General features: G+C 43.7%; 1 protein-coding gene across 1 annotated transcript in view; it reads left to right on the forward strand.

Annotated features, from left to right (window-relative positions):
- Window positions 1-25,886, forward strand: part of LOC126162001 (graves disease carrier protein-like) — a 174,526-nt gene that overhangs the window by 143,446 nt on the left and 5,194 nt on the right. Inside the window, exon 7 of the mRNA XM_049918222.1 lies at window positions 18,021-18,199. Within this exon, the coding sequence (XP_049774179.1) occupies window positions 18,021-18,195 (175 nt within the window). The 3' untranslated portion in view covers window positions 18,196-18,199. The remainder of the gene's footprint in view (window positions 1-18,020; window positions 18,200-25,886) is intronic.

A 25,886-nucleotide genomic window follows, 5' to 3' on the forward strand; every position in this document is an offset into this window, starting at 1 on the left:
GGCATAAGGGCTGGTGGTGGTGGTGGGGTGGTGATGGTGGTGGTGGTAGTGCTGCTGCTGCTGGGGGTTGTAGGCACACTACATCAGTCAGTAGTACTTCCTCGGAAACATATGCAGATGTGACATGGTTGATAGAGAAGCTGCCATTTACTAATAGGTCCAGAACGTGTGCTCCCCCTTGTAGAAATCTGTGTGGACATGTGTACCATTGTAGAAGTGAGAGTTTGATGCCATCCATATGAAGCATCATGTATGTACATGTTTACAGGACACGATGTATACAGCTAGGAGATTTGTCATGTCACAAAGTGTGTGAGGGTGAACTTGTGAAGGCCAAACCCTCGACTGATGAACAAAATCATGCTAAGTTGTGGTTAGTATGTTGGAAGGTTTGTGTGTGTCTACAAACTCTCCTGCAAGCTGCAGAGCTTTGCCTTAAACTAGTTCTGCTGACTAGAAATCTAGGTCTGGATTGTAAGTACTCCTTAGACCCTGTAAAACATTGGTACAGCTGTGGTCCAGTTTGTTTTGTGACCCACGAGTCCCGCCTTTAGAGAATGGTGCCGCTGTTCTGTCATACTGTTACTCACTGGATGATTGCTTGTGGCCTTGTGGTGAACAGTGCTGCAGATTTTGTTGAGCTGAGCAAACAGGTCAGATTCAGATTGGAGGTCATGGTCTATTGTGACATGTAGTGGGCCATCAAATTGAGAAATCCAACTTGAAACAAAAGCGAAGGCTAAGGTAACTGCAGAGATGTTATCAACTGGCACTGCTTCCAGCCAGCAAGTGAAATGGTTAATAGTAGTGAGAATATAACAATGCCCATTCAACAGAGGCAATGGGCATATGATGTTGACTTACACTAGTGTAAATCTTGTAGTTGTGTTAGGAAAGTCCCCTGCTGATACATACACATGGCAGGAAAATTTGCTTTGCTGCCACTTTACATATGTACAAGTCCATTCTTGGCAGTCTTTTTGCATTCCAGGCCAAACCAGTCACTGAAAGACTAGGTGGAATGTTGATCTGATGCCAGGATGATGCAGGTTATGTATGCTTTCAAATGTTCACATGCAGAATGTAGTAGGCAAGAATGGACAAGGTTTTCCACTTGAGAAGTCACAGTACAGTTTGACATCTGCACCAGGGACATTGACTAATCGCAATTCCAAGGGTTATAAAGATTCCTTCAAGAGGTTCTGTATTCCATGGTCATTCTCTTGTGCTTTGCAGTTTGAGTGAAATTTATAGTGCTTGAGATGCTGTTGATATGAGAAAGGCAATGATGTCCATGCTGAGATGAGTGATGAATACCAGGTGGTTATGTTGGTGGAGCAAGCAATTGTTGTTGTTTTGCTGGAACGAATAAGTTAGAGGCTTATGATTCATGAAAGTAGTAAACTGTCTAGCTTCCAATTGTGGGCAAAAGTACTTGATAGCCTCCTAGATAGTAAGAATGTCTCTATTATATGTACTCCACTTTTGCTGTAAGGCTGCACCAATAGCTGTTTGGCTTGCATTGACAAGTAGTGTGAGGGTTTAATTCATGTCAGGGTGAATGGGAAATGCTGCATCCACCATGCTCTGTTTAGCAGAACTCGTGGCATCCATCCACTGAATCAGACTTCCAGACAAGTATTGTGATCAGTGGTATTTGTGGCTCAGCCAAGCAAGGCAGATGTCAACAGCAGAAGTTGAGCATGCCTAGGAAGTGATGTAATTCTATAAATGTATTTGGTCAAGCAGTTTGTAAAATGGCTTCCACTTTTTCAGGTAATGGTAGCAAGCCTTTATATGATGTCTGTTGCTGTAGGAAGTTAACTTTTGACTGACCAAATACATACTTAGCTGTATTCGGAACCATGTTATACTGTTCTAATCACTTGAAGACTCAGTTCACTGCTGTTATGCAATGGAAAAAAGACAAGATTGTCATCCAGGTAGGTCAAACAGAAAGAAAAACCTTGCAGTACTGAACTGATTAATCTTTGCCATGATTCCACAGCATTCTGTAGGCCGAATGTCATGGAAAGACTCTCAAATAACCCAAATGGGATGATGATGGCCATCTCTGGGATATCTTCTTCCACCACTGTGATCCAAGTAATGTCTTAGCACAATCAAGTACATTGAATGTTGTTGCACCACATGAAGCATAATTATAATCCTGTAACAGACGCACTTGATACCGGTCTGGCATTGTCCAGGCATTGAGTGCATGACAGTCTCCACATGGACCCCAAACACCACATTTCTTTGATACAAGGTGCAGAGGAGATGACCATGGGTTAAATTCTGCCTCTGCAATGGGTAATCAGTCAGGAACTAGATGTCTGGGTATACATGAGACAGGTGGTTCATCAGTTGTTTTAATATGGTGTATAATGTTGTGAAGAATATCCTTATCTGCCCCATGAAGTCACATCATGACTGGAATTTGGTGCAGTAGCCCTGGCCACTTCCACAATTTTGGCCATGTGCAGTGTTGCACTTCTTTGGAGCACTGAATCTATCGGGCCTTTGATTCTGGGGACAGTTTACATGTTTGCCATGTTGGTAGCTGGTGGTAGTGTGCTAGGAAATCAGCTCCAAGTTTAGTTTCTGTCACATCCATTGTTATGAAGTCCCATGCAAAGACATAACACAGCACCAGATCTAGTTCCATTTGCTGTGTAACCCCCCCCCCCCCCCCCCCCTGCGGTTCTGGGGGTTAGAATAGGCCCGAGGTATCGTTGCCTGTCGTAAGAGACAACTAAAAGGAGCTTCACATGTTTCACTTATAAGTTCCAGTCCCATTTTATGGTTTGACCTGCCAGTTTCGAAATTCTACAGAAGGCCATATGGGGAAGGACGCCTTACGTGGTGCATGAGTTATCCATAGTGCCCTTAGATTTGCTCTCCTGAACCTCTTGTCATGGCTTTGCATCTCCACCTGCTATTCAACTATTTGGGTGAGGACATTTTCCGGGGTATGTCATCTTCTTCTGCTGTCTCCTGTCATCATGACAATATTGGATTTCTCTGCACCCAACATCCAGCACAGTAGCCAGTCCATTGTGGTGAGGCCGTCATGTACCCATTTGGTGGTAGCCCCCTGACAACACAGGGATCACACTGCTGATGCCTAGGCTGTAAACACCACACATATGCCAAGGAGTAAATGCCTGTCTTCCTGGGACATCTGGACTCCCAGCAATGGCCATCATGCCAGGGGGATTTTGCTGTGTCTGAGTGGCACCCGTTGGGAGAGCCCATGATCAGATTGGGTGGTATCAGGGTGGATAACCGCAATGAAGCGGACTAAGTCATCTCTTGCTGGTGATTGCATGATGCCAGCAGTCTCTAAGAAGGGCAAGGTCGAGTACAATGCTAACAGATATGACTCTAAATCATTTCCCTCCCTCGCTACACCATGGGAGGAACATAGGGCTACAGAAAGAAGAGAGCCATATTTGCCTTGGTGTTTAGTCTGTAGCAGAAAACATGAAGGCTCCTTTCTACCTACGAAGCCTCAATTTTTTGTTGAACATCCTGAGGGTAAGTTTGGGGAAGTAACAGTGCTGTCCAAGATGAGAAGCAGTGCAGTCTTGATTTAGACAGGATGTCCAGATCAACCCTGGGCATTACTCGCTTGTGAGGCTGGGTGATATTCCTGTTTCTGTCACTCCCCATAAAAGCCTAAAAAACAAAAACAAAAAAAAGGATACAGATACTTAAATTGGTGGCAGCAGGTGACCCTGAGGTGCAACCTGCCTCTTTGCATGCTTCATGCCTTCCCAGCCTCACAATAACGTCATCCTCCAGTGGAGTTGGTGGGGTTCTATCCACCACCTGGCTGAGCTACGGCAACTGTTAAGCTTTACACCTGCTTTCTGCATTCCCCTCCAGGAAACCTGGTTCTTGGCAATGCAGACTCCTGTCCTCCGACACTTATGAGGATATTACAAGAAGCGTAGCAACAATAATAGTGTGTCAGGTGGAATTTGTGTCTTTGACCTGAACTAGGTAAGCAGTGACCCTGTGCCCCTTCAAACCCCTCTTGAAGCTGTGGCTGTCAGAATAAGGATGACCCAAGAAATAACTGTCTACAACATATATCTTCCTCCAGATGGTTCAGTACCCCTGAACACATTGGCTGCACTGATTCATCAACTCCCTAAACCTTTCCTACTTTTTGGAGATTTTAATGCCCATAACCCCTTGTGGGATGGCACTGTGCTTACTAGATAAGGCAGAGATGTCAAAACTGTTCTATCTCAACTCGACCTCTGCCTCTTAAATAATGGGTACCCCCACACATTTCAGTGTGGCTCATGGCACTTACTCAGCCATTGATTTATCCCTCTGCGGCCCAGGACTTCTCCCATCTGTCCACTGGAGAGCCCATGATGACTTGTGTCGTAGTGACCACTTTCCCTTCATCCTGTCACTCCCCCGGCATCATGCCAATGGATGCCTATCCAGATGGGCTTTAAAAAAAGGCAGACTGGGAAGCTTTCACCTCTGCTGTCACTGTTGAATTTCCCCCACATGGTACCATTAATGTGGTAGTTGAGAGGGCCACTAGAACAATCATTTCTGTGGCGGAAAACATGATCCCTTGTTCTTTAGGGTGACCCAGTGAAAGTCAGTACCTTGGTGGTCGCTGTAAATCGCTGAGGCCATTAAAGATCATCAGCAAGCTCTACAGCGACATAAGTGGCACCCTTCCCTAGAGGACCTAATAGTTTTTAAATGGCTCCGTGCTAGCGTTTGCCAGCTTATAAAAAGATGGAAACAGGAATGTTGGGAGGGATACGTTTCGACCATTGGCTGCCATGTGGCACCTTACCAAGTCTGGACGAAAATCAGACATGTTTGTGGGTACCAGAGCCTGACAGGTGTCATTGGCATTATCATCAATGGCATGTTATCTACTGATCCAAACACAATTGCCGAGCACTTTGCTGAGCACTACGCTCGAGCCTCTGCATCGGAGAATTATCCGCCAGCATTTTGCACCCTCAGATAGTGGATGGAAAGGAATGCCCTCTCATTCACTGAATGTCACAGTGAACCCTATAATGCTCCATTTACAGAGAGGGAGCTCCTCAGCTCCTGGACCAGATTGGATCCACAGTCAGATGATCAAACCTCTCTAGTCCGACTACAAGCAACCGGATCTGGTGTGATGGCATCTTTCCATGGTAAGAGAGCACAATCATTCCAGTGCTCAAACCCAGAAAATACCCGCTTGACGTGGATAGCTGTTGGCCCATCAGCCTCACCAACGTTCTTTGTAAGCTGTCAGAACATGTGGTAAGTCAGCGGTTGTCTTCGGTCCTGGTGTCACATGGCCTACTGGCTCCATGCCAGGGCAGTTTCCGCGAGGGCCGCTCTACCACTGATAATCTAGTTTCCCTCAAGTCTACCATCCAAACAGCCGTTTCCAGATGCCAACACTTGGTTGCTGTCTTTTTTTGATTTACGAAAAGCTTACAACATGATCTGGCGACATCACATCCTTGCCACATTATATGAGTATAGTCTCCAGGGCCTGTTCCCGAATTTTATCCAAAATTTCCTGTCGCTCCATACTTTCCATGTCCAAGTTGGTGCCTCCCATAATTTTCCCCATATTCAGGAGAATGGGGTCCCACAGTGCTCTGTATTGAGTGTATCTCTACTTTTAGTGGCCATTAACGGTCCAGCAACAGCTGTCGGGCTGTCCGTCTCACCTTCTCTGTATGTAGATGATGCCAGCATTTTGTACTGATTCACCAGTACCAGTGTTGCTGAGCAGCACCTGCAGGGAGCCATCCACAAGGCACCATCATGGGCTCTAGCCCACGGCTTCCAGTTTTCTGCCACAAAGTCATGTGTTATGCACTTCTGTCAGCATCATACTGTTCATCCTGAACCAGAACTTTACCTTAATGATGATCCACTCACTGTGGCATTAAACTGGCAATGGGAGCCGGAGCCTTTAGGACGAGTCTGGTGACCAGCGTCCTGGTGGAGGCCTGAGCCCTCCATTGAAGGTTAGGTGTGCTCAACTGCTCACCAGTTACATTGCACACATTCGTAGTTCTCCTGAGCATCCGAATTACTGTCTTCTTTTTCCACCCATGGCAGTTCATCTCCCACATCGGAGGCCCAGGTCAGGGCTTATGATTGCGGTTCACGTCCGATCTCTTCTGTCTGAAGTGGAGCCCTTGACTTTACTACCTATACTTGAGGTCCATTATGTACACCTCCATGATGTAGACCTAGGCCGAAGAGGGCACCCACTCATGCCCTGGCGAGTCGTTTCTTCTCTGTTCTGACTCCTTGAGCTGCCTACAAGCTATTGACCAGTGCTACCTCTGCCATCCTTTGGTAGCGAACATCCAGGAGACCATCTATGCCCTGGAATGGTCCAGTCAATATGTGGTGTTTGTGTGGACCCTAGGCCACGTCAGAATCCCAGGCAATGAACTTGCCGGCAGGCTGGACAAACAGGCTACACAGAAACCGCTTCTGGAGATTGGCATCCCCATAACTGACCTGCAATCATTAGTACGCCACAAGGTTTTTTGGCTTTGGGAGACAGAATGGCATAATCTCAGTATGTACAACAAACTGCCTGTCATTAAGGAGACTAAGAATGTGTGGAAGTCCTCCATGCCAGCCTCTTGCAGTGACTCTGTGGTTCTCTGCCAGCTCCGTATTGGCCATACGTGGCTAACACATTGCTACCTCCTCCATCGCGAGGATCCATATAAGACTGTCATCCACATCTTGCTGGACCACCCACTTTTAGCCCCTCTGTGGCAGACTTTTAACCTTCACAGCACCCTACCTTCAGTGTCGGGTGACAATGCCTCAACAGCAGATTAAGTTTTACATTGTATTTGTGAGGGGGGTTTTTTATTGTACCATCTAAGAGTGGGCATTTAGCCTTCTCTCTGGGGCTGCCACCCTCCCTCCATTTTAACTCTGTTGCACTTTCTTTGCATTTGTTTGTCTAGGTGGCCATCTTTTCCCTACATGTGTTCGTCTCACCTTGCCTTTTTGGGGTGGACATTTTAATGTGTTGCAGAGTGGCTGGCTCATCCTCCTTTATTCTTATGATCAGCCAGCCCAGACCATCTGCTCGATGGTTTTAATACCGTTTTCTACTTTTCCTTGTGGTGTATGTTTTCCTAGATTTTTTTTTCTTTTTTTTTCTTTTCATTCCATTCGTTTTCTTTTTAGGTGTGGTTCCCCATGCTTTTTCCCCCTTTTACTTTCTCAAACATATTTTGTGATTTTTTGTGCCTTGAGCCTGGCTTATGTCAGGAAAAAGGGACTGATGACCCTGTAGTTTGGTCCCTTTATACCCCAAACCAACCAATCAACAAATCAGTTGTCTGCTTAAAACCCTACTTTATTTGGATGAAATAAGAGTAATATTCTTTAAACTAAAATAGGATTTTGTCAATGAAAAGCCTTTAATGTGGATAAGATTCACTATTGGATACCTTGTAAACTTTCCCAAACAGTTTCTAATTTCAAATGAACATTTTCCTCTGATGGTGGAAGAATTTTACTGAAGTGAAGCATTCTCCACAGTAACACAGAGCATGATGTAATTAAAAATTGAAGAGTGCATAAGTAGATGAATAGGTCAATTGTTAACTTTTTGCCTAAACTAAGAGAAGAGAAAAAAAATGAAGCAATAAAGCTTGTCAGTCTCTACCTCTCTTCACTTTGACAACCTACAATTGACGGATTCTTCCTTATCCTCCTTGGTGTGTCACTAAAATCAACTGCCTTCATTGAATACAAATATCATCATGTTTTGTGTTACAAATATCATGAAAGATGTCTATTTCTTACTTGACACTTCTGTACTGAAGTCAGTCCTAAAATACACTCCTGGAAATGGAAAAAAGAACACATTGACACCGGTGTGTCAGACCCACCATACTTGCTCCGGACACTGCGAGAGGGCTGTACAAGCAATGATCACACGCACGGCACAGCGGACACACCAGGAACCGCGGTGTTGGTCGTCGAATGACGCTAGCTGCGCAGCATTTGTGCACCGCCGCCGTCAGTGTCAGCCAGTTTGCCGTGGCATATGGAGCTCCATCGCAGTCTTTAACACTGGTAGCATGCCGCGACAGCGTGGACGTGAACCGTATGTGCAGTTGACGGACTTTGAGCGAGGGCATATAGTGGGCATGCGGGAGGCCGGGTGGACGTACCGCCAAATTGCTCAACACGTGGGGCGTGAGGTCTCCATAGTACATCGATGTTGTCGCCAGTGGTCGGCGGAAGGTGCACGTGCCCGTCGACCTGGGACCGGACCGCAACGACGCACGGATGCACGCCAAGACCGTAGGATCCTACGCAGTGCGGTAGGGGACCGCACCGCCACTTCCCAGCAAATTAGGGACACTGTTGCTCCTGGGGTATCGGCGAGGACCATTCGCAACCGTCTCCATGAAGCTGGGCTACGGTCCCGCACACCGTTAGGCCGTCTTCCGCTCACGCCCCAACATCGTGCAGCCCGCCTCCAGTGGTGTCGCGACAGGCGTGAATGGAGGGACGAATGGAGACGTGTCGTCTTCAGCGATGAGAGTCGCTTCTGCCTTGGTGCCAATGATGGTCGTATGCATGTTTGGCGCCGTGCAGGTGAGCGCCACAATCAGGACTGCATACGACCGAGGCACACAGGGCCAACACCCGGCATCTTGGTGTGGGGAGCGATCTCCTGCACTGGCCGTACACCACTGGTGATCGTCGAGGGGACACTGAATAGTGCACGGTACATCCAAACCGTCATCGAACCCATCGTTCTACCATTCCTAGACGAGGACCATTCGCAACCGTCTCCATGAAGCTGGGCTACGGTCCCGCACACCGTTAGGCCGTCTTCCGCTCACGCCCCAACATCGTGCAGCCCGCCTCCAGTGGTGTCGCGACAGGCGTGAATGGAGGGACGAATGGAGACGTGTCGTCTTCAGCGATGAGAGTCGCTTCTGCCTTGGTGCCAATGATGGTCGTATGCATGTTTGGCGCCGTGCAGGTGAGCACCACAATCAGGACTGCATACGACCGAGGCACACAGGGCCAACACCCGGCATCTTGGTGTGGGGAGCGATCTCCTGCACTGGCCGTACACCACTGGTGATCGTCGAGGGGACACTGAATAGTGCACGGTACATCCAAACCGTCATCGAACCCATCGTTCTACCATTCCTAGACCGGCAAGGGAACTTGCTGTTCCAACAGGACAATGCACGTCCGCATGTATCCCGTGCCACCCAACGTGCTCTAGAAGGTGTAAGTCAACTACCCTGGCAAGCAAGATCTCCGGATCTGTCCCCCATTGAGCATGTTTGGGACTGGATGAAGCGTTGTCTCACGCGGTCTGCACGTCCAGCACGAACGCTGGTCCAACTGAAGCGCCAGGTGGAAATGGCATGGCAAGCCGTTCCACAGGACTACATCCAGCATCTCTATGATCGTCTCCATGGGAGAATAGCAGCCTGCATTGCTGCGAAAGGTGGATATACACTGTACTAGTGCCAACATTGTGCATGCTCTGTTGCCTGTGTCTATGTGCCTGTGGTTCTGTCAGTGTGATCATGTGATGTATCTGACCCCAGGAATGTGTCAATAAAGTTTCCCCTTCCTGGGACAATGAATTCACGGTGTTCTTATTTCAATTTCCAGGAGTGTACATGGGTAAATGGACTAAAATGACTGTTTTATGATTAAAATATGTTGTAAAGCATGATTCTGTGCCAAGAATTTACGTCTTTTTTGGATTTTTCAGATTCTGTAGAACTATTAACTACATCAGTTGTTGTACAAATAGAGCAATATGTTGCACCCACTGAAGCATAAGGTTCAGAACTATTACTCTGAAATTCTTAGATGAGTGTCACAGTTTCTGATATTGAAAAATAAATCTCACTGTCAATTTTACTGTCCGTTAGGCTTCTCCTTTTGCATAAATATGATTGTCATTTTACTAGCACAACTGAAATTTACTTTGTAGAACAGCACAATGAAGAGTACAAAACTCTAGTGTCCAATTAGATAATTCGTCACTACAAGGATAAACTGAAAACCTCAACAGGAGACACCACCATTAAATGCCCACAAATATTCCAGTTCAGTCACCTAAACTTTGAAGAGCTACTGGGGGAACAGGATAGAAGTACAGGTGTCCATATTAAGACACTCACAGCATGAATGTACCTGACTGCACCATCTCAATAGGCACAGTTGGGGTTGAGGAGGTAGCATGAATATATTACCTCTACAGTACCATAGGAAAGGCGGATTGGTGCATGTTACGAGATCCACAGCACCAAGGGAGAAGTATGGTACTTTGCATTAGTGTGTCTACTGCAGTCAAGGGGTTAATGTTTAGTTGGATTTCTGCACCAAATGATTTCAGGTTAAAGTGACCATTCTTGACCCTTACATACAGTATAAGTAATAAAAGCTATACTTTGCTACAGAAACGGTGTGTTAACGCTCTTATAGCTTTTTTCTAACAATGTAAATGTCATTTTTGTTAACATAGTCAGTAAAAAATTGACTTTTTCAATTTAAAATTAGCATATTATAAAAATTAAAACTTTATTAGACAAATACCATAAGATTTGAAAAAAAAATTGAAGTAATTAACCTCTAGTGGGTTTGTCAATTCTGGGTACTTTGGAAGTACTTGTCTTAATGCTGACACTTTCCCTAATTTTGAAACTTGTTATATGAATGATCAAAGCTAAAAACATAATTTTATTGAAATGTGTGGTTAGAAACATTCAATTAGCACTGTATTTATGGTATATCAGGATGTCAAAATAGGCTTTGTTACTGTTGTTGCCTTCAGTAAAACTTTCATGGGTATGTGATGCCAGCCATATTATAAAAACAAAAACAATCAGTTATTGACAAAATTATTTCCTTCTCATCCCATATGGTAAGTCTCCCCTGCCCCACAGTTCTGCATGACTTTCCCAAAATCTACCCCTTTTCCTAGACCTCTCCAGTCCTTTTCTTTCACCCCTCTTCCTTCCCCATCAACCCTTCTGCCTGAAGAAGGAGCCACTGGCTCCAAAAGATGGCCAATTACAACCATCTTTTATGGTGTCAAACAATGGAAAATCCAGGATGGAATGTAACAATATATGAGAAGGAAAGTTGCTACTCATCATACAGCGGAGATGCTGAATTGCAAATAGGCACAACGAAAAGACTCTCACAATTAAAGCTTTCCATCATTAAGGCCTTTGTCAACACTAGACACGCACATGCGTGCACGTCGTGTGCGCGCGCGCACCCACCCACCCACCCACCCACCCACGCACACACACACAAACACACACACACACACACACACACACACACACACACACACACACAACTGCAGTCTCAGGCAACTGAAAGCACAGTTTTAGTGGTTTCAGTTTCCTGAGACTGCAGTCGTGTGTGTGAGTTGCGTTTGCATGAGAGAGAGTGAGAGAGAGAGAGAGTGAGAGAGAGAGAGAGAGAGAGAGAGAGAGAGAGAGAGAGAGAGTGTTTGTGTGTGTCTAGTGTTGATGAAGCCTTAATGGCTTGAAGCTTAAATTGTGAGAGTATCTTTGTTGTGCGTATCTGTGACTCAGAATCTCCACTATATGGTGAGTAGCAACTTTCCCTCTCATAATATCATCTTTTATGTGTGTGTTCTGCTGCCGCTTGGTGAACAGATTTTTATCCATCCAGCCATATTGTAATATAGACCAATCTTTCAGCCACTGTTGCAAGAGTCTTCATCAGGATTGTGTTTTTGTGATGCTCCCCATTGAACTTGGCTTGAATAAGTTTCTTAATATTTAGGTTTAGCCTTGAAAAGTAGTCTCATGCATACTTACTTCTGTTTGTCTACAGAAAGGGTCAATGAGGGAAAAACAGTCTTCCACAAACTTCCTAACCCCCAATAATCATTTTGTTGTAATAATTAATGATTCATGTTATGATCATGCAGTGGCAGCATTTGACTGGTGTGCTTCACATAACGTAGATAAAAAATACAAACAACACTTCAGTTAATGAGGGAATATATCTTTTTAAATTTTGAATGTAAGACTGGGCCAATATTGGTGCAACTACATGGCTTTCAGATGAGGATTTATTTGTTGTGACTAAAAGCTACAATCAATATATCCCTGGTAATGGAAAAATAAATGAAAATAGTGATCAATTTCATCAGTTGGAAGGATCTTAAAAGTAGACAAAAATATGACCTTGTACAGAGCCAGACATAAAAATGAAAAAAATTCCTAGAAAAAAGACAAACGGTCCATTCAGATAAAATAAGTAGAAATGAAACACTGTGGAAAACAGATGAAATATTTAGCACCTACAGAAGAAGAAGGACAAAGTTTTAATTATGGGAAGAAAGTTATATTTTCTAAGAGCTCCACATGAGCACAATAGAATGGTTAGCAAGCAAGACCAGGATGAGTTAGGAGTCTATCAGATAATCCTCTCATGAAAAAAAATAAAATAAAATAAAATAAAATAAAAACAATATTAAGTCATCGGTATGAGAGCAGAATACAAAGATGAGCATTTGCAGAAATACAAATCAGCCAACTATTCCCAGAGATCATATTAGTGGAGTGAGGGAACTTTACTGTTATGGTCTCCACATTTCAGAGTTTACAGCAGAACTGATATTATCAGTTTTTACTACAGTTTTATCCAACTTCCTAAGTGCCTTCCTCAGTTATACGGATCACATATTTCATTTGCCACCAGTAATAGCTCCAACCAAACTTGAGAGATTGTTAGCCACCATTTGTAACAGTAATGATTCCCTACTGCTGACAATGGTGTTCTGTTGCAAGTCTGATTCTAACATATTCTCTGTACTGGGCTGACATGGTATTCAGTAAGGTCTAAGCTGACTGAAAACCATACACATGCTGTTTTTTAGCTAAAATTTGATCCATCTGGCATTTGCAAGCTGTAGCACCTCATTTACTAAACCATCCCACAAGTTTGGCTCTAAGGGAAGGTAATAGTGTGTTTGAATAATTTAATTAAGAGAGGATGTGGCTTAACCAAAAGTTTGGCATCAGCACTCAGTTTGCTTATATGTCAGCAACAGTAGTATCTATCTGATATGGCAGATATCTTGGAAGCTCACTCGCAACAGAAGTTGATGCCAGGACACAATTGTTGTTATAAAAGCAAAAACTGTAAAGATGATGGTTTTATTGGAATTAAAACAGTGAGCAACAGAGACTGCACACAACATATCTTATGAAGACAGGTAAGGAACCTGTTGAAATATTACAGGCAAGAATGACATATATGAGGGCTGGAACTTCCACACTGGCAACTATTTATTTACAAGTTATACAAAATAGATACATATTTCAAAGTTTTACTGTCATTCTGCGTAATCACCAGCGTTGTTTATAACCCATTTCCAGTGATGTGGAAGTTGTAGGATAACCTTAGCAGCACCAGTTGTGTTGATAGTTAGTAGAGTGGTCTATTGCCTGAGAAGTCTCTGTAACAGTTCTGAAATGAATACCATGGAAAACTTCCTTCAGTTTAGAAATCAATTTGAAGTCCCAAGGGTTTAAGTCTGTAGAGAGTGGTGGGTGGTACATCATTTCCAAGCAAAAAAATCAGCCATAATTTGCACCACATGCTCCCAAGCATCATCCTGCAAAGTAATGGGTGGATCCTATAGAAAGTAACACTGCTTCTTTCTCTAAGCTGGTCACTTGCTGTGTTCCAAATATGAACAGGCTGAGAAGTGTTTAACTCCCTGGAGTGAAGCTCTTGTGACTTCAACTTAATTTCTTAATTGAAGGGAAGCCCTTCATCACTTTTGCTTCAGACTTGTTACAGAGATCCTTGAGGCAATAGACTGTTTCAATCGAACTATAAATGCAACTTACACTGCTAAGGTAGTTGTTGGGTTGTTTTTTGGGGGAGAAGACTAGACAGAGAGGTTGTCGGTCTCTTGGATTAGGGAAGGATGGGGAAGGAAGTCAGCTGTGCCCTTTCAAAGGAACCATCCCAGTATTTGCCTGGAGGGATTTAGGGAAATCACGGAAAACCTAAATCAGGATCACCAGACGCAGGACTGAACCATAATCCTCCCAAATGTGAGTCCAGTGTGCTAACCACTGCTAAGAGTATCGTATGACTTCTTTATCACTGGTAATGGGTTACACACAATGCTGGTGACTACTATGAAGGACAATAAAACTTTGAAACAAGTGTGTGTTTTATAGAAGTTGTAAATAAATACTTTCTCCAATAGCATTAATGAGACCACTTGCCCAAAGCCTTAATAAGTGCGTTTTACAGTGTAGACTGCTGCAAGATGTGCAGAAAGAATCAATGAGATTCTAGAAGGTACTGACAGGTACGTGGAGCCGTGCTTGCTCCAGTGCTGCTGCCAACTGCAGTAGGTTTCTTGGTTGAGGATCCATGGTGAGAGCAGCCCGACAAAGGTGGTCCCGTAGACCCTTGATTGAGTTTAAATCTGAGATATTTGGTAGCCAGGAGAGTATAGCAAACTCACGATATCTCTCTTTGCACAATGTACACACATTTCAAGCTCTGTGACACATTGCAGTGTCCTGCTGGTAGCTGCCACCGGAAAATGAATTGCGTGCAGTGGTGAACATGGTACCAAAAGATAGATGCATACTTGGGTTGATCAATTGTGCCTTCCAGAGTAATGAAATCACCAAGGGAATGCCACAAAACCATTCCCCAGACCATAATGTTCCATCCTCCAGATGTGTCATGCCACACATGACAACAGCCATCTGGAGCATAAAATGTGATTCATCTGAAAAGACCACCTTTCACCACTCAGTGAATGTCCCGGTGTGGTATTGGTGTGCAATTTCTGACCTTCATTGCCAGTGAACGGCAGTCAGCATGGGTGCATGAACCAGGTGCCTGCTGCAGAGGACCATATGCAGCAATGTTTGCTGAACTGTCATTGAGGAGACTCTGTTGGTAGTCTCTTGGTTCATGCGGCCAGTCAGTCGCTAAACAGTTTCACATCTATTCACCCATAAATGTCTCCACAGCTATCATTCATCTGTGTCATCTATGGTCCTTGTTTTTGGACAGTGCCATTGTGCCATCCACAGTATACTTTAACCATGGTGGCATGTGAACAGTTTCCATATAGGAAATGCTTTCAACCTTGGCCTGAAAGCCAATGATCCTGCTGTTTTGGACATCATATAAATTGGTCCATTTCTGCATTAAGCCATAAACTGTACTGTTTTCCACATTCTCCAGGCATTCTTTATATGCCCTCCACTGGTAGTGCTGCCACCTGTGAGCCGTGAGTGGTTATTGCACATTGACATTGAACATAGGCAGCACATTAATGTGACAGTTCCCCATACTAAAATTCCAAGCCATGTATACATGGCTACTGTTCTATCCATAGGACACTGTAATTTATTTTTTGAACAGTACACACACATGAAAGACAAAGTACAATACAAATAACAATACACAAGTGGCCAGCAGAGTCTTGCACTCTGGCCTATATATTCTTAGTTCAACAGGGAGCACAGCCAGTAGGTTGCGCATGCAGCCGCTGTTGTATTAGCAGGCCGGGTGGCCTCTAGTGACCAAATAAAGCACAGACTTCACGTGCAAACTATGAAGTGGCGCACCCACAAAATTGGTAGTTACAGCAGCTACAAACCCTGAAATATCAAAGTTATGTGCTATGCCGAGAAAACTTGAATTCTCACAGGCTTTTGTTGTTACTTGTCATGAAATTAATCTCTGCTGAGAATACTTATTACATGCACTGCTGAAATATTTAGTGGTAGGTTTAAATGTTCCTTGAAATTGTTTCGTAGGCAAGGATGACTACCATTGGGAATTTTTTATATGACTACACTACCAGAGAAGGCATTCAGGTGATAGGGAGTAGTGCATACTGTTGTTATCGATCAAGTAATCGATGCTGAAGGCGAGACATTGTGAACTTGGCTTTGAAAATTTCATTTATTGAATAGTGTACAAACAGACCGATGACCATGCTGTTTGGTCCCCATCGCTAGACCAACACCACTACCACCACCACCACCACCACAAACAACAACAACAACAACAACAAGAGTACAAACAGTTGGTTCTCCTTATTGCTTCACAAATCAAGGTTATGTTTATTTACAAATTATCACAGAAGGCTATGTAAGAGAAATAATACGGAGATCAAAAGTTTTTGTGTGGTAGCTGTGGTTCCATAAGCATGGAAAATTTCTTATAGGGCTGTGCATCTGCTGCCACCACTGATGGAAGTAGCAAGCACATTTGTAAGAACTTCACAATAGATTTATGAGAAACAGTGAAACTGAATTTCAAGTAAGTTCATTACATTAGCTTGTACACAGCATTACATGTGTTGTTTTGAACATGAATACGATTCACTCACTCATGGTTCACAAAATGCTGTCTCCAAGCAGAAGCAAGAGAATGTGTCAGTAAAAATCAATCTCATTTATTTAGAAAAGACAAGTCACAGCCTATTGGAATATTTGGAACATGTTGTGATCTGTGATGAAACCTTTATTTTCTCAGATGAAAAATCAATCAACAGAATAAAAAGTCTCAGAAAATGATATGCATGGAAATTATGGGAAACTGGTGTTTTGGGACACACAGTTTTAGTGATAACATTCTTGGAAACATGTTAGTCAGATACACTTTTCCTGTAAATTATGTAAATACATGGTTTCTGGTTCTGTCAGTACTTGGTAATAATGTAAATATTAAAATACTCTGTCATTTTTGCAACAAATGGAAAGTTTTACATCAGTTAATGTTGAAATATTCAAATATGAAGTAGTCAAGGATATATTTACACACTAACAGTAACTGTAAAACATAGCTAGAAATGTAGTTGCTTTTTCTGCTAAGTGAGATATATCATCATAAGGACCTATATTATTAACTTAGGTAGATGAACAATAGTTGCATATATAACACTGTATGTAAGAATATCATTGGAAATAGTAGAATGAAAATATAAGTGGTCCAGAGCATATAATATAATTACTCTGTGTTTAAAGAAATGTTTGTACTTTCAGAATAGCTGTAAAAGGATTTTTGCCCCACACCAATGTAAGCAACTAGCTCCTTTATGTTTATTTCATCAGTCTGCTGCCAGTGAAATCAGGGCTATGGGAAAATAATGAAGTAAATGACAAATGAATACGTGACAGCTGTTGTCATTTATTATCTGTGTACACAGACTTATTTCTTTTTGCAGCTTTTGTAGTATACCATAAGATGGTTTCAATAATAATGGGTACTGACAGTCTTGTAAGCTACAGCTAATGTAGAAAATGTCTTGATAAAACAAAAATATTTTCCTAAACTGGATGCTCTGAAAGCTCAAAGTGCCACTTTTATGATTTGTGAGACTAGGCCAGTCCTTTCAGAATTGACATTGAAGTTAATAATTTAAGAACATAATTTTGGTATTAATTCATTAGATATGCAATTTGTGACTACTTAGTGTTAACATGTTCAATATCTCAAGGTTAATTACAGACAAAATTGTTTTTGTGAAGCATTAGTTAGATATTGAAGCTATATATAATTATATGGATAGAAACACTCGGGAACGAGAGAGAGTGAGTGGGTGAGAGAACACAGACAACATGGGCAGTATGACATTGAGAAGGTATTGCTCTTGACCTACAGCATGAAGGCCTAAAACTTTGTCTGTGTCCTCAGTAAAACTGACAAAAAATGGATGTAATTACACTGCATTGTAGACTTATTGGTGGTTTCTGTCCATCAGACTAGAACCAGTTTAAATGAATGGGCAGTAAAATTTTTGTTTTTGGGTGTATCAAAACTAAGGAAAAAATAGAAGTGGCAATGGGGATGGTGAGAGCAAGTAACACAGAGGATTAATATTAATGTCTTTTTTTTTGCTCACTGTGTGTCTCAAAAACACAAGCATGCTTTAATGCTAAGTAATTATTTTGCAGGATGGGCATGAGCAAGACACTTTTGCTCATATATCGAGAAAACGGTATACTCCGTGGCCTATACCGTGGCATGAGCATTAACTATATGCGAGCTATACCTATGGTTGCTGTATCGTTTGCAACATATGAGCTCATGAAACAGACACTTGGGCTTGATACTGGATTAAAATTGTAAACTGGTAAGTAAAGTGTTACACACACACACACACACACACACACACACTAATATTATTTGTGAGTGAGGGGCACAAGTCTTAAAATGACCATCACAATTTATGTTAATACCGATCCACTTTATTTTGTGGACATTTAGGGAGAAGAAGAAGAAGCAGTCAATCTTATGACAATTCAAACAGTTTTTTGTGTTGGTAGACACTATTTTTTGTTATTGTGGTCTTCAGTTCAAAGGTGGGTCATATGCAGCTCTCCATGGTATTCTATCCTGTGAAAGCCTCTTCATCTCTGGATAACTACTGAAACTTACATCCTCCTGAATCTGTTTACTGTATGCATCTCTCAATCTCCCTCTATGATTCTTAACCTGCACACTTCCCTCCAGTACTAAATTTGTGGCCCCTTGATGTATCAGAACATATTCTCTCAATTGATGCCTTCATTTAGTCGAGTTGTGACACAAATTTATTGTCTCTCCACTTCTGTTCAGTACCTCCTCATTAATTACAAAGTCTAATCTTCAGCATTTTTCTGGAGCACCACATTTCAAAAGGCTCCATTCTTTACTTGTCCAAACTATTTATTGTCCATGTTTCACTTCCATACATGGCTACACTCCACACAAATGCCTTCAGAAAGCACTTCCAAACACTTAAATCTATATTTGATGTTAACCAAATTTCTCTTCTTCAGAATGCTTTTCTTGCTCTCACCAGTCTACATTTTATATCCACTCTACTTCGATCATCATCAGTTATTTTGCTGCCCAGATAACAAAACTATCACAACTTTCAGTGTATCAATTCCTAATCTAATTTCCTCAGCATCACCTGCTTTAATTTGATTACATTCCATTATACCTGTTATGCATTTGTTAATGTTCATTTTATATTTGCCTTTCAAGATGCTGTCTGTTCCATTCAACTGCTCTTCCACTCCTTTGCCGCCTCTGACAGAACTACAAAGTCATCGGCAAACCAATGCTAGTTTTTACTTCTTCTCCCTGAACTGTAATTCCTGCTCCAAATGTTTTTTGGTTCCCTTTACTGCTTGCTCACTGTACAGATTGAATAACATCAGTGATAGACTACAACCCTGTCTCACTCCTTTCTCAACCACTGCTTCCCTTTCACTCTTGACTCTTATAATTGGCATCTGATTTCTGTACAAGTTGTAAAGAGCTTTTTGCGTGCCCCCTGCAGGTCCTGGGGTTAGAATAGACCCAAGGTATTCATGCCTGTTGTAAGAGACATACATTTTGGCCTTTATGTAATGGTCCCCTGTAGGGTTTGACCTCTATTTTTCCAAATTTTCCTGAAGAGCAAGCCAATTGAAGAAGGGCACCTTAGATGGTGCATTGTGTCCATCATGCATTGAAACATTCAGCATCCTTTATCATCATGGCTTTGCAGTTCCCCTCATTCTCCATCTCTTGGGCGAGGACACCATCCTGGGTGGACTTCCTCCATCCCCTATGCAGTGTCATTTTGTGCACCGATGATGACAATGGACTTCTCTGCACCTCATATCTGACAAGGTAGCCAGTCTGTTGTGGTGGGGCCACCTTGTACCCTGTTGATTGTAGCCCCGCTGACTACACAGGGATCACTCTGTCGATGCCTTTGCCATTCACTCCACACGAATGCCAAGGAATAGAGGCCTGTCACCCTGGGGCATCAGGATTCCTGGCAATGGCCATCTTGCCAGGTGGTCTTTGCTGCGCCAGGGTGGCGCACATGGGGAGGGCCCCTGGTTAGATTGGGTGGCATCTGGGCAGATGACGCACCATGAAGTGAAGTGTACTACACCGTCACTTGCTGGTGGTCAAACATCAACAGCCTCTTAAGTGTTCAACAGCTTAATTTAATGCACAAAAGTATAACATTCCCCTTGCTCACTGGACTGCAGGATTCTCCAAAAAGAACAGAAAATCATGCAATACAAGATCCTGGACTGACTGACCTACTCTGAGGCTAATAGGAAATATGAAACGCTCCATCCCGTGTGCATGACATCAACTTATACTGCCAATATAACTACTGTTCCAGCCCCATCCATTCTGCCAATTCCAGTTGGCTCTCAGAGACGTAAGACTACACCTACCCCTTGATGGTGGGGGGCACTTCTCTCCTTGTTGCTCCTGCACCACCTAACTTGGGAGCAATGCCCCCACAACCATTGGGGACATCAGTCCCCACTTCTCAGCTGGAAAAGCATCATTCTTCTTCAACTTCTCTTACTAGGAAGGGGTCCCTTGGCTCCCTCCCTTCCCACGCTCTTAACGGTGGCAAAGCAGACACCCGCCAGTGGCTGAAGAACCCACAGGTAACTGGTTGTAGGGCTTCACGGTCCTTCTCAGTCAAGCCCTTCCAGCCAGAAAAAACCTAAGGAACAGTGAGAGAAACCCAAAAAGAAGAAGACCCCCAAAAACGCAGACATTATGCTGGCACCCGCACCACTGCTACCTACAAGCTTTGTGTCTGTGGATGAGGTGGAGATTCTGGCACCCACTGAGGACCTAGATCTCACTGGACCCCCAGACACAATGGGTACTCAGTCGGTGGCACCAGGTGACCCAGAGGTGTAAACTGACTCCTTGAGCATTTTATGTCATCCCAGCCTCATGATAACATCATCCTCCAGTAGAATTGTGGTGGTTTTTTTCCACCACCTGGCTGAACTACAGCAGCTGTTGAGCTTTACACCTGCTTTCTACATTGCCCTGCAGGAAACCTGGTTCCTGCCCTCAGCAGGTATAGCGGATGTTACAAGAACCATAGGGAATATAATAGAGTATCAGATGGAGTTTTTGTATATCCTCTTGAAGCTGTGGCTGTCAGGATGATGATGCAGAAACAAACTGTCTGCAACATATTTCTTCCTCCAGATCTGCAGTACCACTGAATGTATTGGCTGCACTGATTCATCAACTCCCTAAACCTTTCGTACTTTTGGGAGACTTTAACGCCCATGGGGTGGCACCATGCTTACTGGTCGAGGGAGAGATGTAAAAAAATTTAAAATGTCACAACTCGACCTCTGCCTCCTAAATACTGGGTCCGCCACACATTTCAGTGTAGCTCATGGTACTTACTTGGCCATTGATTTATCCCTCTGCAGCCCAGGACTTCTTCCATCTGTCCACTGGAGAGCCCATGATGACTTGTGTCATATTGACTAGTTTCCCATCTTCCTGTCACTCCCCCTGCATCATGCTAATGGATGCCTATCCAGATGAGCTTTAAAAAAAGGCAGACTGGGAAGCTTTCACCTCTGCTGTCACTGTTGAATCTCTCCCACATGGTACCATCGATGTGGTAGTTGAACGGGCCACTAGAACAATTGTTTCTGTGGCAGAAAACATGATCCCTTGTTCCTTAGGGTGCCCCCAGTGAAAGACAGTACCTCCGTGGTCTCCCGAAATTGCTGAGGCCATTAAAGAGCATAGGTGGGCTCCACAGCAACATAGGTAAGCAACACCCTTCCCTAGAGCACCTAATAGCTTTTAAATGGCTCCATGCCCGCATTCGCCAGCTTGTAAAAAGACAGAAGCAGGAGTGTTGAGAGAGGTATGTTTTGACCATTGGGTACCATGCATCACCTTCCCAAGTCTGGATGATCAGACTTGTTGCCGAGCACTTTGCTGAGCACTATGCTCAAGCCTCTGCATCAGAGATTTACTCCCCAGCCTTTCACACCCTCAAACAGCGGATGGAGAAGAAAGTCCTCTCGTTCACTACACACCACAGTGAACCCTGTAATACCCCATTTATGGAGTGGGAGCTCCTCAGTGCCCTTGCACATTGCCCAACCCAACTCCTGAGCCCAATCGGATCGACAGTCAGATGATTAAACATCTCTCATTCAACTACAAGCAACATCTCCTCGTCATCTTCAACCGGAAATGGGGCGATGGCACCTTTCCATCGCAATGGCGGGAGAGCATCATCATTCCAGTGCTCAAACTCGGTAAAAACCTGCTTGATGTAGATAGCTGTCGGCCCATCAGCCTCACCAACATTCTTTATAAGCTGTTAGAACATACGGTAAGTCGGCAGTTGTGTTGGCTCCCGCAGTCACAGGACCTAATGGCTCCATTCCTAGGCAGTTTCCGCCACGGTTGCTCTAGCATTTTCCAGGCACCAACTACTGGTTGCCAATTTTTTGATTTACAGAAAGCGTATGACACAACCTGGCGACATCATATGCCTGGGGGCCCACTCCCGATTTTTATCCAAAACTTCCTGTCGCTTCATATTTTCCGTGTGCAAATGGGTGCCTCTCATAGTCCCCCCCCCCCCCCCCCCCCATATCCAGGAGAATGAAGTCCCACAGGGTTCTGTATTGAGTGTGTCTATATTTTTAGTGGCCATTAACAGTCTAGCAGCAGCTGTGGGGCTGTCGGTCTCACCTTCTGTGTGTGCAGACGAATTTTGCATTTCGTACTGCTGCTTCAGTACTGGTGTTGCTGAGCGGCACCTACAGGGAGCCATCCACAAGGCACAGTTATGGGCTCTAGCTCACAGTTTCCAGTTTTCAGCCGCGAAGTTGTGTGTCACGCATTACTGTCGGCGTCGTACCATTCATCTGGAACCAGAATGTTACTCTTAATGATGATCCACTCACGGTAGTGGAGACGTATCATCCACTCATGGTAGTGGAGACATATTGATTCTTAGGACTGGTTTTTGATGTCAGATTGACTTGGCTTACTCACCTTCATCAGCTTAAGTGGAAGTGGTAGCGGCACCACTATGCCCTCCGCTGCCTGAGCAACACCAGCTGCGGTGCAGCTCGCTATAAGCTGCTGCAGATCTACAGCACCATTGTTCAATCCTGCCTTAACTATGGGAGTGTGGTTTATGGTTAGACGGCACCCTCACCGTTGCATTTACTCAACCCAGTGCACCACTCTGGCGTTCGCCTAGTGACAGGAGCTTTTAGGACAAGTCCAGTGACCAGCATCCTTGTGAAGGCCAGAGTCCCTCCACTGCAGGTTAGGCATGCACAACTGCTGGCCAGTTACGTTGCACACATTTGTAGCTCTCCTGAGCATCCATATTACCATCTCCCTTTCCCACACATGGCGGATCGTCTCCTGCATCGGAGGCCCAGGTCAGGGCTTACAACTGCAGTTTGCGAAGACTCCTCCTATTGGAACTCGAGTCCTTCCCCTTACCACCTCTACTCAAGCTCCATTCACATACCCCTCCATGGTGTGAACGTAGGCTAGCAGCCTGGACCTATCACATGGCTCTAAGGACTCAATTAACCGTGCGTCTCTCCGCTGTCACTTCCTTTTGAGTCTTGCAATGTCTCAGGGCTCTGAAGTGGTTTACACTGGGGGCTCAATGGCTGATGGTCATGTTGGCATCACTTGTTTTCACAGAGGACATATTGAACAGCACTCTTTGCCAGATGGCTGCAGTGTTTTCACTGCATAGCTGGTTGCCATATCTTGTGCTCTTGAACACATCCGCTCATGTCCTGGTGACTCTTTTCTTCTCTGTCTTGACTCCTTGAGTGGTCTTCTACCCTTGCCATCCTTTGATAGTGACCATCCAGGAGTCCATCTATGCCCTGGAGTGGTTGAGTCATTCAGTGGTGTTTGTCTGGATGCCAGGACACATTGGCATCCCAGGCAATGAACTTTCTGACAGGCTGGCCAAACAGGCTACACCGAAACCGCTTCTGGAGATTGGCATCGCCATAACTGACCTGCATTCGTTATTACACCACAAAGTTTTTCAGCTTTGGGAGATAGAATGACATAATCTCAGTACACAGAAGAAACTGCGTGCCATTAAGGAGACTATGAATGCATGGAAGTCCTTCCTGCGAGCCTCTTGCAGGGACTCTGTGGTTCTCTGTTGGCTCTGCGTTGGCCACGCTTGGGTGACCCACGGCTATCTCCCGTGCCGTGAAGACCTACCAGTGTCAGTGCAGTGCCCGGTTGACAGTGGCCCATATATTTTTGAGCTGTCATTCTTTGGCTGCCATGTGACGGAATCTTCAGTTACTGGACTTGTTACCATTAATTTTAGCTGAAAACACCTCATCGGCTATTTTAGTTATACATTTCATACATGATCGTGGGTTTTATCGTTTGATATGTTTTAACACATGTCCTTTTTCCCTCTGTGTTCCCCACCTTAGTGCTTTCAGGCTGGAGGTTTTAATGTGTCGCAGAGTGGCTGGATTATCCTTTTTATTCTTGTGATGAGTCAGCCATGGTCACCTGCTCTCTTGTTTTACTTTCTTCTATCTGTCTCTTGCATCTATATGTGGTTTTCTTGTCCAATTTTGTCCATTTTAGTGTTTGTTGCTCTTCTGACATTCTTGTGGTTTTTTCTTTCTTCCAGTATTGTGCTGTATGTCTCATTTGTTTTACTCCCACCCTTGTGGAATTATTTTAATCAGAACAAGAGACTGATGACCTAGGAGTTTGGTCCCTCCCCCCCCCCCCCCCCCCCCCCCCCTCTTTAAACGAACCAACCAAGCCTTTTGCTTCCTGTATTTTACCCTGCTACCTTCAGAATTTCAAAGAATTATCTAAGTCTACAAATACTATAATTGTAGGTTTGCCTTTCCTTAACCTATCTTCTAAGAGGATATGTAGGGTCAGTATTGCCTCTTGTATTTCTACATTTCTTCAGAATCCAAACTGACCTTCCCCAAGATCAGATTCTACTAATTTTTCCACTCTTCTGCAAAGAATTCATTTTAGTATTTTGCAGCTATGACTTATTAGACTGATAGTTCAGCAACATTCACACCTTTCAGCACCTGCTTTCCTTGGAATTGGAGTTATTATGTTACTGTTGAAATCTGAGGGTATTTTGCCTGTCTCATACATCTTTCACGCCAGATGGAATACTTCTGTCAAGATTGTCTTGCGCAGTAGTTCTGAGAGAATGTACATTCTATGGGCCTTATTTTGACTTAGGTGTTTCAGTGCTATATCAAATTCTTCTTGCAGTATCACATCTCCCATCTCATCTTAATCTAATTCCTCTTCCCTTTCAGTAATATTGATTTCAAATTCATCTTCCTTATACACGCCCTCTATAGACTCCTTCCACCTTTCAGTTTTCCCTTCTTTGCTTAGTACTGGCTTTCCTTCTGAGCTCTTTATATTCGTACAGTTGCTTCCCTTTTCCCCAAATGCCTCTTTAATTTTCCTGTTGGTGGTATCAATCTTTCCCCTAGCAAAATGTGCTTCTAACTCCTCATATTTGTCATGTAACCATTCCTGCTTAGCTATTTTGGACTTCCTATCCATCTTAATTTTTAGACCTTTGTGTTCCTTTTTGCCTGCTTCATTTGCTGCATCTTTAGGTTTTCTCCCTTCACCAGTTGAATTCAAAATGTCCTGTAACACTCAAGTATTTCTACTAGGCCTTGTCTTTTACCTTTTTGATTCTCTGCTGCCTTCATTATTTCATCTCTCAAAGTTACCTATTTGTCTTCTACTGTATTCTTTTCCCTTGTTGTAGCCAGTTGTTGTGTAATGCCCCCTCTGAAAATCTTGACAACCTCTCATTCTGTCAACTTATCCAGGCTCTGTATCCTTAATTTCCAACCTTTTTGCAATCCTACAGTTTTAATCTACAGTTCATAACCAATAAATTGTGATCTGAATCTACATCTGCCCCTGGAAATGTCTTACAGTTTAAAATCTGGTTCTGAAAT

This window comes from Schistocerca cancellata, chromosome 2, assembly GCF_023864275.1.
Source record: "Schistocerca cancellata isolate TAMUIC-IGC-003103 chromosome 2, iqSchCanc2.1, whole genome shotgun sequence".
NCBI lineage: Eukaryota > Metazoa > Arthropoda > Insecta > Orthoptera > Acrididae > Schistocerca > Schistocerca cancellata.